General features: G+C 43.0%; 1 protein-coding gene across 2 annotated transcripts in view; it reads left to right on the forward strand.

Moving 5' to 3' along the window:
- fars2 (phenylalanyl-tRNA synthetase 2, mitochondrial) overlaps positions 1-12,365 on the forward strand; it is a 93,864-nt gene that overhangs the window by 22,039 nt on the left and 59,460 nt on the right. For both annotated transcript variants that reach the window (XM_047568550.1, XM_047568549.1), the window contains exons 5-7: positions 787-955; positions 1,988-2,150; positions 2,730-2,861. In XM_047568550.1, the coding sequence (XP_047424506.1) occupies positions 787-955; positions 1,988-2,150; positions 2,730-2,861 (464 nt within the window). The remainder of the gene's footprint in view (positions 1-786; positions 956-1,987; positions 2,151-2,729; positions 2,862-12,365) is intronic.

Raw genomic sequence — 12,365 nt, forward strand, 5'->3', positions numbered from 1 at the left:
CTAAGAGGTAACTGCCATCAGTAGCTGTGCAGATAAAAAGACGAGTGAGGTTTGTACAAACACAAAAATGTATTGTTCAAAACTGCCAACTGAAATGGACGGGAGTGTAACTGATAGTGGGTAAAAGTGGCTTTTAGAAGATGAGTGGTTCCTAATGTGAGGGTCAGGTTGTTAAATACACATTCGTACTGTTTTCAGAATATTAAAACGTTGTGATCCAAAGATAATGAAAACCATCTGAAAGATGGAGAATTGTGTCTTATAACCATGAGCCAGGTTTTAGATCCTATCAGCAAATGCAAAGAGGTGAGTAACCGTATGTGTGAAGCAAATTTAATGGAGTAAAAGGTAGAACAGAGGAGAATGTTTTGTAGAGATAAAGAGATATAGATATAGTCGAAAATAATAGAGTTAATATCAAACTTAAGGATCAAAGTCTTGTTCCTCTTGTTGTTCAGTGGTAAGTCTGTGGAGGGATTATCGGAGAAAAGTCTGCAGGAACCAAGTTAAACTATTCTCACCTTTGAGGACCAATGGGAGCAACTGGTGCCCAAACGTTTACCTGATTTATCTACCACCACATTCACCAGGCCGATCGTGAGCTTGGAGAGTTGGGTGAACCCAGGTCGTTGACTGTATTTCTTTTTCAAATAGAAGACAAACTCGCTTCATCGATAGAAATGTTCATGTTCCTGGAACATCCACTAGAATCTATTCTCTAAGCTACTTTTAAGTCATTGTTGTAATTCATCCATTTTTTTTTTTTTTTTTAATGTTTATGACCAGAACAACGATGCTCCGCGCTCACACGTCTGCTCACCAGAGGGAGCTGGTGAGGTCGGGCCTGGATGCCTTCCTATTGGCCGGAGACGTTTACAGACGAGACGAGATCGATGCCCATCACTACCCCATCTTCCACCAGATGGAGGGAGTCCGACTCTTCTCCAACCACGAGGTGTCTGCTGCATTTTACTGCAACGTTTTACTCTCACAAACGTCAAAAATCGTACAAATGGTGTTATTTCTTTTCTTTTTGTAGCGCTGTGCTCGGGTTAAAGCTTGCACTGCCCTCTAGTGGCTGCAACATGCTTCAATTATTTATGTATTTCCCTTTAACCTCTTAACCACATTCCAGTGTTTTTGCAAAAAAACTCCTGTTTAGGACGTAGCCAAGTAACTGAATACTGTTCGTTCTTTATCCTTTATTCAGATCCCCACTAGCTTCCACAGCTGTGGTCTCTAATCTTCCTGGAGTCCACATAAAGCAAACACAGACATATAAACATACATACATGTAAATCATGAACATGTTGGAGCTCATTTATGGTCTTGGTCTCTTTTTAAAGACAAGACCCTAAAGTTTCTATCACAAAAGTCAGAATCTGTCCAAGTGGTTTTGTTCTGGAGGAACACGGTAAAAAAAAGAAAGAAAAAAAAGAGTTCGCCTGATAAAATGTGTTGGTTGAATCCTATAATGACTTTTATCAATAAAACCAGAAGAAAGTGACATATTGCATCATGCAGCATTTACTCAAACACAGCTGGTGTCCAGAGCTCTGATTGGTTCAAATATATACTACTGTCCCATAAACCACCCAGAGGAACATTAGACGGTTAAATCTGACATATGTAACATCTGCTTCACCCCATATTTGCTGCAGATTCTTTTATTTAAAGATGATTTAAAAGTACCAGCATCCACTTTACCTGAGGTGTAAAGAGAAATCTAATATTTCTCTAGTGTATTGTTTTACGTTTGTGTGTGTGTGTGTGTGTGTGTGTGTGTGTGTGTGTGTGTGTGTGTGTGTGTGTGTGTGTGTGTGTGTGTGTGTGTGTGTGTGTGTGTGTGTGTGTGTGTGTGTGTGTGTGTGGGCTGGGGTGAAAATCTTCTGCTGCTCGTAGACGATGACAATCACAGAAGGATTTAATAAGGTGCAGGTAGAGACGGGTCCTGTCTGGCTGCTGACGGCCTCCTGCTGTGTCTCAGCTGTTCTCCAGGGTGCAGAACGGTGAAGACCTGTCTCTGTTTGAGGCACGAGGTCGACGGACGCCTCAGAAACAGGAGACGCACAGTCTGGAGGCTGTGAAGCTGGTGGAGTTCGACCTGAAACAGACTCTGACTCAACTCGTCACCCAGCTCTTCGGCCAAGGTACGAGGGGAGATCTCCTCCTCCTCGTCCTGCTTTCCCCCTTTTTCTTCTTCTTTTCTTCTTCCTGACATTATTTCCTTTGCTTTTACTGTTCCTCCTCCTCCTCCTCCTCCTCCTGCTTCCTCACTGAATTCCTCACTTTTTCTACCTCCCCGTCTCCTCCTCCTCCTCTTCCTCCTCCTCCTCCTCCTCCTCCTCCTCCTCCCTCACTGAATTCCTCACTTTTTCTACCTCCTCGTCTCCTCCTCTTTTTCTTCTTCATATCTTCTTCCTGACGTTATTTCCTTTTCTTCTACTGTTCCTCTTCATCCTCCTCCTCTTACTGACCTCAGTCTACTGCTCTTCTCCTCTTCTGTCCTCCTTCCCTCCCTACCTGCTGGGACTGGGCGTCTGTTTTCTTTCCTTTTCTTCTCCTCTGTTTCTTCTTCTTCCTCTTTCCTCCTCATCTCACCCTTCTCTCCGTCCTCCTCTTTCTCTTCCTCGCCTTCTTCTTCATCCTCCTGTTTTTCCGTTTTGTCTCTTTCTCTCCGTCTCCTCCTCATTTTTGTTGTCCTCTTATCGTCACCCCTCCCCCCACAGATCTGGAGGTCAGGTGGGTCGACGCTTACTTCCCCTTCACTCACCCCTCCTTTGAGATGGAGGTGCGTTTCCACGACGACTGGATGGAGGTGCTGGGCTGTGGAGTGATGGAGCAGGAGCTGCTGAATTCTGGTCAGAACACAAACACAAACATGCGCCGCTTTGACCCCGAGAGGTTTTCGTTTTGTTGTTTTTGGTGAAGCATCGTCCGCTCGCTGCCTCGGGCCTTCGTGCAAGGCAGCGACTCGGTCTGCCCTGCGCCCTCGGGCGCAGTGCATGCTGGGAGTTTGGGGCTGTATATGCGTAGGAGGTGGAAAGAAGAAATGCTGTAGTTTTTAAGTTCAGTGCTGCTGGATGTGTTTGACTCTGCTGGTTCACGTGACACATCTTTAGGTTTTAACCAGCCTCTAGTTGCCAAGGTAACTAACTAAATAACAGATTCAAGTATCAAGTTTCCCAAACGAACCAAATGTTTCCACGTGAAACAAGCAGAACATGTACATGTATTTCTGCTGAATGAGAAAGACGACTTCAAGCTTATGCATGTTGAAGCATGGTGGTAGTAGCATCATGTTCTGGAGCTCCATGTTAAAAAAGAAGCTATGGAGGCTTTTTTGGAAAATTTATTGAAGCTCGAACACAAACTACTGTCGGCCGTAGCCCACATCAGCACCACAACCACCGTCAGAAAAACACATTATAGTTATTTATTTATTTATTTTATGGTGGATCTGGAGGAGGAGGATGGCTTCAGACCGTGTGAGCCTTCCTCCTGCAGAAATACCGTCCCAACACATCAGCTTTCTGAACACTCTGCAGGTGTGTGTCTACCTGTGGCCTCTGAATTCATTTCCTGCAGCGAGTCTCGACTCAATCAGACGGTTTCAGGACACGCAGCGTGAGATGGAAACTCCTTTAGGCATTTTACTCTTGGGCGTGCCTCAGTGAGTTTGTGTGAGGTTAAGATGACGCCTCGGTCCAGACACATGAAGTAGAAGCTCCGGTGCTGATCTGAATTTTTATCTGGCTTCTCCACATTCATTCAGTCTACGTCTCTATGGGTTCATGTCCTGGTGTCTGTGGAGGCTCCGTCCATCACATTAACTTCCTGGTAGTCACATCATGTGTCATCATCAGTGTTAGTGTCCAGGTTTATTATTCCAACCTATTTAGGACATAGCCAAAGTCACTGAAAACTGTTCATGAGCATCTAGGAGCTCATTCATGGTCTTGGTCTGTTTTGAAAGATAAGTCAGAATCACTCTAAGCAGTTTTGTTTTTGATTAATCAAAGTAAAAAAAAAAAAAGACAAGATTTTAGGGTCAGGTGAAATTTTTGTTTAGAAAAAACGCGTCGGTTGAATCCTGTAATGACTTTTATCAATGAAACCAGAAGAAAATGACATATTGCATCATCTGGTGTTCAGAGCTCTGATTGGTTCAGAAGGTTAGAGTCCAGGTGTGAACACTGTTGATGGCGCCATATTGGCAGGAAAACTCTGAGGAAGACGAACGGGTCCAGCGCTGATTTCAGGCCGTCAGAGTTTAATGAACTTTAACCAGATACAAGGAAAGACTCCACAGCTGTTTGTGACGCTCCTGACCTGTAGAGTCTGGTTATATAGAACCACATCATTAACTTCACTTCATCCTCTTTGTCATAACGGCAGCATAATGTAACGAGCTAATCACTGAGCTAATTATCCTCTGTTATTATACAGGTGTATTTATTATACAATGCAGCTCAGTCACTGTTTAATCCTGAATTTTGTTGTCACTGAGTACTTTTACTTCTGAATGAGCATCATAACTTTATAATCCGAGTTATAAACATTAGCCTGAAATTAACCTTTATGAAAAGAAATGTGTTGGACATCGTGTTAAAAACCTGTTAAATAAACAAGCTCCAAGTAAATGAAAGTACTTCCAACAGAAGAAATGCACGTTCAATATTCAAATTCAGTTATTTACGCTCGAAAAGGGATGGGTAGTCTTCTTCTTCTTCTTCTTCTTCTTCTTCTTCTTCTACTCTTTGCACAAGTTTGACAACTAAGCACAAATGTGTGTTTCTGTCTTGGACCAATGGACCTTCCATTGACATAACACCCCCACAACCTTTTTGCCCTAAATTAAACCAATTTAAAAAGAAATAAAAAATCAGTGTGTGTCCAGAAACAAAAGAGGAAAGGCCTCATGGACAAACCGGCCCCCACAACGCTGGAAACCCTGCAAGAGCTGGACCCCATAAGTTGATAAAAACAACACCCCTCACACACACACACACACACACACACACACACACACACACACACACACCTCCATCTCCCCCCTCTTGCCGCAGTGTGGCTCCGTTGCCATGGAAACCACTCATTCTAACCCCGCCGCCGCCGCCACCCCAACATCCCGACATCCATCCATCCATCCATCCGTCCATCGTAACACAAAAAACACACACAGGAAGTGTGAGACGAGAGAAAGAAAGGATGAAAAGAGAGAGGGGGGGGGATTAAACGGGCGTCCAGGCAACAGGGGGACACCAGTTGGTGTGTTATTTAACGACGTGGACGCGTGACCGCCATATGTGTCGCCTGAGGCCACGGGAGGACGGGGGTGAGGAGGCGGGTGAGGACAGGGGGTGGTGAAGGAGGTGAAGGAGGATGAGGAGGGAGGGGTGGAGGGAGGGAGGGAGGGGGAGAAGAAGTGAAGGATGTGATGGATAGATGGAGACGACAAAATTAGGTTTTAATAGAGATGGAGGGATGGAGGGGGAGAGAGGGGGGAGAGAGGGTGAGGGAGAGAGAGATGAATGTCTTCATTAATTCCCTGATGAGGGGGAGGAGGGGGAGGAGGGGGAGGGGGGGGTGAAACAGAGAAGAGAGTTTTCTTCATCTCTGCTTATTTATTCATGAGGAGTTTCCTGAAGATGGAGTCCCTGCACACACACACACACACACACACACACACACACACACACACACACACACACACACACACACTGTCTAGTCTGTGTGTGTGTGTGTGTGTGTGTGTGTGTGTGTGTGTGTGTGTGTGTGTACACACATACGTTGTCAGTAACGTACTGTCTGTGTCTGCCTTGTGTTTGTGTGTTTGTGTGTATGATTGTGTCATTTTAGGTCTTGTGTGTTTTCTGTCATAGTGTGTCTTTAAAGTGTGTATTTTCACTGAAGTTGTTTTTCCTTTCTTAAAGTGTGTGTTTGTGTACGTTTTCATATTTGTGCGTGTTACATTGATAGATGCTTCATTTGTCCCTCGGGAAATTTGGTTTCCATGGATACAATGTATTAAAAATGTATTTAATACATAAATAATAATAAAAACTAAATCTACAATATATATATATATAATTTATAATATAAATAAAACATATTTAAAATATATATAAAATATATGATATTTATAAAAAAATATAAAAAAGTATATTACAATAGTTCATATACAAAAGTATATAAAACATGCTATATATATATATATTTATAATCTTACACACTGAACATGCAGAATGTTTCTATATTTCTATTTCTCTCTATATATTATTTGTTATTTTGTGTGTTTGTTGTGTTTTTGTGTATATTCTTGTCTAATTCTGTGTGACTGTGACGTGTGACAAATAAACAATGTCTCATGTCTTAAAAGTAAAATATATAGAAAATATTAAAAATTACAATCGTGTGTATATAAAATATACAGAGTAAATATAAAAAAAGGGATGTGTGTGTGTGTATAATAGTGTGTGTTTGTGTGTTTGAGTGTGTGGTGTGTGTCCGTGTCAGGTTTTGTGTGTTACTCCTGTTACTGGATTTGTGAAATCATGTATTTGTCATAGTGTTGGTCAGTGCTTTGTGCCGCTGCTGATACTTCTTTTACCCACACATGTGTGTGTGTGGTGTGTGTGGTGTAAGTTGTGTGTCGCTGGGTGTCCCAGGGGTTTCCCCTCCAGTGTCGGTGGGCAGCATATGGGACCTGGCACTAATGACCACACCTCCTCGCCAAACGCTCATTTACACACACACACACACACACATGCTGACACCACATGGGACAACATAGTGTGTGTGTGTGTGTGTGTGTGTGTGTGTGTGTGTGTGTGTGTGTGTGTGTGTGTGTGTGTGTGTGTGTGTGTAGAAGCTGAAATCCGATTAAAGTCGTGTTGGTGACAATTAACATCCTTTCAAAGAGACGCCTCCCGTCCTCTGGGACGTTGTGTGTCTTTTTGTGCGTTAGTGTGTGTGTTTGTGGTTCAGGTGGCAGCTTTGTGTCTTAATCCCCCCCCTCCCTCCTCCCCCCTCCTCCCCCCTTCATCTCCCCCTCTGAATAAATCATGTGAACCCTCCCCACCCCTCCTTTCATCCCTCTATCCATCCTTCTCTCATTAAACCTCGTCTGTCACCACCGCAGGGCTTCTATCCGTCCTCCTCCTCCTCCTCCTCCTCCTCCTCCTCCTCCTCCTCCTCCTCCTCCTCCTTTCTGATCTCTCAGTCTGCTTTGCTCCTTCTCCTTCTTCTCCTTCCCTCCACCTGTTCCAGGGGGGATTGATGGAGAGATGAAGGATAACCAGTAAAGTGTGGCGACCTCTCTCCTCCGTCTTGTTAAGCCCCGCCCCCTCCTCTCGACCTCTGACCCCTCCCCTTGATTGACGGCTCCTCTCATCCCTCCATCCACCCTTTCTCCCTCTCTTCTTTGCTATTTATTTTTTGCTTCTCACTCATCACGCCCTCTTTCCTTCCTCCACCTTTCATCCATTCATCTTTCTGTGCTTCTTTCTTTTCCTTTTATCTTTTCCTCCTCTCCTCCTTTGTTCCACCCAGTATTTCATCCATTCCTTCATCCCTCCATCGTTCAGGCATCCTCTCCTCATGTTCTTTCTCTCTTTCACTCCTTCATCTCCCTTTTTTTTTACTGTGGCCATCCTCCTTCTTTCATCCAACTCTTTCTCTTTTTATCTTTTTATCTTCTCTTTTCTTCATCAGTCGTGTCATTTTTTTGTTCTTCTGTTCATTCTTCTTCTTTTCATCCCTTTTCCTCGTCTTCATTTATTTTTATTCTCATTTTGTCTCTATCCATCTATCTGCCCCTTTCACCTCCAGTCCCCCCTGTGAGAGCAATAACTGGTGGACAGCTGGTGCACACACACACACACACACACACACACACACACACACACACACACACATACACACACACATATGAAACATCTGAACTACAATAACAATAAATAACACACTCGTCTAAAAGCCACAATAATAAACCACAACAACAGCAGCAACAAACATCAGACATAAGGAGAAATGACACAAACGTACACAGTACACAGCAGTGCGAGCGTTGTGTAGAAGAGTGTGTGTGTGTGTGTGTGTGTGTGTGTGTGTGTGTGTGTGTGTGTGTGTGTGTGTGTGTGTGTGTGTCTTAGGGGTTTGCGAAGGGCAGAACAAACATTTGTTTGTGCAGCGATCCATCTCAGCCCGGCCTGTTTCTTCCATAACAAATAGACCAGAGGAGGGGAGGGGGTCTGGGGAGGGGAGGGGGGTGAGGAGAGGAGGGGTGAGGAGAGGAGAGGGGAGGGGAGGGGAGGGGAGGGGGGTGAGGAGAGCTGCAGTGTGAGCTGGATTTACCCGACAGGTAAAAAACAACCTGACAGCTGCCTGGGAGCGTTTCATTAAACCAAACAATCAGGACGAACTTTTCCTTTTTTTTCCTGTTAACATCATCATTAGCATGCTAACTGCTAATGGCTAACCCTCACAGAGTCTGATGAGCAGTAGCTCTGTGGGATATGACCACTTAATAAATATTTAATAAAAAGAAAAGATGCACAAATACTTTATTTTTATTGGTACCTTCTGTTTTGTTTTATTTGTTTCGGCCTGTTAATAGTTCATTCATTCAAACATTAATCTTCTAGTAGCTCAGTTAGCTAGTTCAGGTACCGCTAACATTCCTCTGGGCGGTTTATGGGACAGTTGTATCTTTCTGAACCAATCAGAGCTCCTAGTTGTGTTTAGGTAAATGCTGCATGATGCAATATATCATTTTCTCCTGGTTCCATTGATAAAAATTCATTATAGGATTCAGCCAACACAAAAAAATCAGACAAACCATTTTTGTGTTTTTTATTTTATTTTATTTTATTTATTTTTTTTTTTTTGCAAAAAGGCTGGAATGAGAACAGGTTAAAAAAACATATCTTAAATAATCCATATAATTTTTAAGGTTTGATCCAGTATTTCTTTGTGTAATCTGTGTGTGTTAGCGTCATTGTTAATAGTTCTCTGTTTGCTGCGGTTCTGCTTTTGTGTGGTTTCTGTAGTTGGACCTTTTCAACTTGAAACATGCATTGAGTTTCTCCACTCCATGCCTACCTAGAAGAGACCTTAGCGATGAAAGAATAATGACGCAGCCAGCTTCCTCAGCTAACCCCTATACAGAACCCGTGGGCCCTTTTTAACCAGGCTGACCAGGCAGTTTTAGAGGCAAAAGATACTTGCATAATATGAGGAAGGTGGTCATAATGTTATGCCAGATCGGTGATATTCAGGTTAATCAACGTTTTGATTGTCTGGGTGCACTGTAGTTGTTCCATGATAACATTCATCCTCAAAAATACAACTTTTCCTAATAAATGTGAACACAGCGTACTAGCTCGCTAGCTAGCTTGCTAATGCTTCATCTTTATCCAACACTTTAGCGATTTAGCATGATTCCATTTCCACAGACGTCTTAAGAAGAGCGAGGAGAATGAATAGCACCAGTATTTTCCGACTGAGCGGCCCTGGTTGTGACTGTTAAATATTAAACTGGTGTAAGTGAGCTCTGCAGAGCGCCAGCCCTGCTGCTGCTGCTGCTGCTGCTGCAGCTAAAAATACTCCCTGCAGATAAAAATAGATGGAAGGTCTTAATTGCATTCAGAGGAAAACGTGCCTGCAGTCACTTTGAAGTCAACAACTGTGTGTGTGTGTGTTATCTTTTCAGAATCAGGTCGGCTTTAATCAGCGAAGACGGTTAATGTGGAGTCTGTCGGTGTCAGATCAGCTGATAAATACAGAGCAGTTTGTTAGGGTGACACAGAATATAGGTCATAAAATAAACTTTTAGATCTGTCTGATATATTCAATATATATTACAATTTCCTTTTCAGTTGTAGAGGAGGAAAAGACGAGATGAGGGTTTATCGTTCCCATCATTCCTGCCTCTGTCAGAACATCATGTTTATGTAACAATGACTTAAAACATCCCTCAGAAATACAGGGAGGGTTTTCAGAGAGTAGCTCCGTTATATTGTCTAGATCCCAGGTGCTGACTTGGAGCAGTTATTATTGCATTCGGGCCATGAGCAGAACTCCGACTGAGCCGACCTTCATCCTGCAGATCCTCCTCGTGACATCATCAACACGGGACAAATCCCAAACACAACACTGTTCTGGTAGCTGTAAACCCACTCGGCCATCCAGTGATTACTGTTGCTACATGACTACACAGTGTTCAGATGTCTTGTGTTTCACTGTGTGAGATGTCGGAAAGAGTCTGTGGCGTTTACGATGTGCAAAGTTCTTCTTCTGTTGGTCACCGTTGGCTCCAGTCGGACCCCCGGCTGCAGGAAAACAGAAACAAAACCCAACCCCCAGCTAATAGTAGCTTCATAGCCTCCTAGCTAATAGTAGCTTCATAGCTTCCTAGCTAATGATAGCTCTTCCTAGCCTCCCAACTAATGATAGCTCTTCCTAGCGTCCTAGCTAATAGAAGCTCTTAATAGCCTCCCAGCTAATAGTGGCCCTTCCTAGCCTCCTAGCTAATAGTAGCTCTCCCTAGCCTCCTAGGTAATGGTAGCTCTCCCTAGCCTCCTAGCTAATGGTATCTCTCCCTAGCCTCCTAGCTAATAGTAGCTCTCCTTAGCCACCTAGCTAATAGTAGCTCTCCCTAGCCTCCTAGGTAATGGTAGCTCTCCCTAGCCTCCTAGGTAATGGTAGCGCTCCTTAGCCTCCTAGCTAATGGTAGCTCTCCCTAGCCTCCTAGCTAATGGTAGCTCTCCCTAGCCTCCTAGCTAATGGTAGCTCTCCCTAGCCTCCTAGCTAATGGTAGCTCTCCTTAGCCTCTCAGGAAACGGTAACAATCATCATCACCGTCTTCATTCAGCATCACCATCATTGTCGCTGATGTGTTGTAGGAAGCCTCTTCTATGTTGTTGTGATGTGTGTCACCATCTGTGCTCAAAACTCACAACTCTTGACTCAGCAGATAGTGTGTGTGTGTGTGTGTGTGTGTGTGTGTGTGTGTGTTCATGGTAAATGATGCACAGCTGTTGTCTGCCCAGCTTCCCAGAATGAGCTGTCCTCATATGACCGAGGACTCACACATCGACACTGATTTGACTGCATTGTGTGTGTGTGTGTGTGTTTGTGTGATATTGTTCTTTTATTAAGTTGTGGTTGGTTTTCTTGTGGAATAATAACCCGGTGTGGATATTTTCTGGTCCACACAACGTATTGAGAGTTAAAACCTGTTCTAACAGTAATGGGTTAGGGAACATATCACATCCTTCCATCCTTCTTCTCCGCGTCCTTTCATGTTTGTGTTTTGTTGTGTGTGTCCATCCTTTCCAAATGTTCTGCTCCTCTTCTCTTTTCACAAGTTTACACTTTTATTATCTCCCTATTCTTCTTTCTGTTCATCTATCCATCGAACCCTGTGGAGGTTTCATAAAGTGAATCGTATAATTCTGTGTATGTTTACTAGCTGCAGCAACTGAAGCTTCAGTTCCTCTAATGTCCACTAGAGGCTCCACACACACACACACACGCACCGTTAAAACAATTTAAAATTAAATTGTAACAGAACTCAATTGCAAACTCAATGATAAGAAATAAATGATGCCTCCTGTGTTTTCCAGTAAATGTTGGATTACACACTGGATTTATTTTCTAAAATAGTTTCTACAACTCAAAGTCCAGTTGTGGAGCGGTTGGCATGACAACTGGTGGTCACATCCTTTGTTGATTATTGTTAATTTTGAGCATATACATGGCACAGCCCATTTCAGCAGTTCAATAATAATAATAATAATAATTCTGATGATGCTGATGATGATAATAATATATCAAAATGGTTCGTGAAGGAAGGACGTACGTTTTTCTTCCAAAATGACAAATTTAAGAGAAAACAGTGAACACAGCTTCCTGTATATTATAAAATAAAACCTGTGTAATACACATAAGACATTATAATAGCAGCTTCTTTTTTAAATTGGCCTTTATCCTCTTTCTATAGCGTCAAATCTAAAAGATGATGCTTGATCATTCATCAACATTATATAAACTACCTGAAATAACAGAAACCATCTTTTAAAAAAATAATAATAACAATAATGATAATAATAATTTGACATGTATTTTAGTGTTTTATTTTGCCCCAAGCCCCGCCCACTAACATGGAAGAGGTGGAGCTTATGACCTGTACTGCAGCCATCAGCCACCAGGGGGAGCTCTGCTAGCTTTGGCTTCACTTTAAAGGAGCTGTTCCATATAAATTTGCCGTCTAGACCAAATCTATCTACTTTATTGTTCACTGTTTCCTTACAACGTCCCTGGGAACTAATTCCACAGAGTTCTGCAGAATAATCGACTGC

This window comes from Mugil cephalus, chromosome 18, assembly GCF_022458985.1.
Source record: "Mugil cephalus isolate CIBA_MC_2020 chromosome 18, CIBA_Mcephalus_1.1, whole genome shotgun sequence".
Taxonomy (NCBI): Eukaryota; Metazoa; Chordata; class Actinopteri; order Mugiliformes; family Mugilidae; genus Mugil; species Mugil cephalus.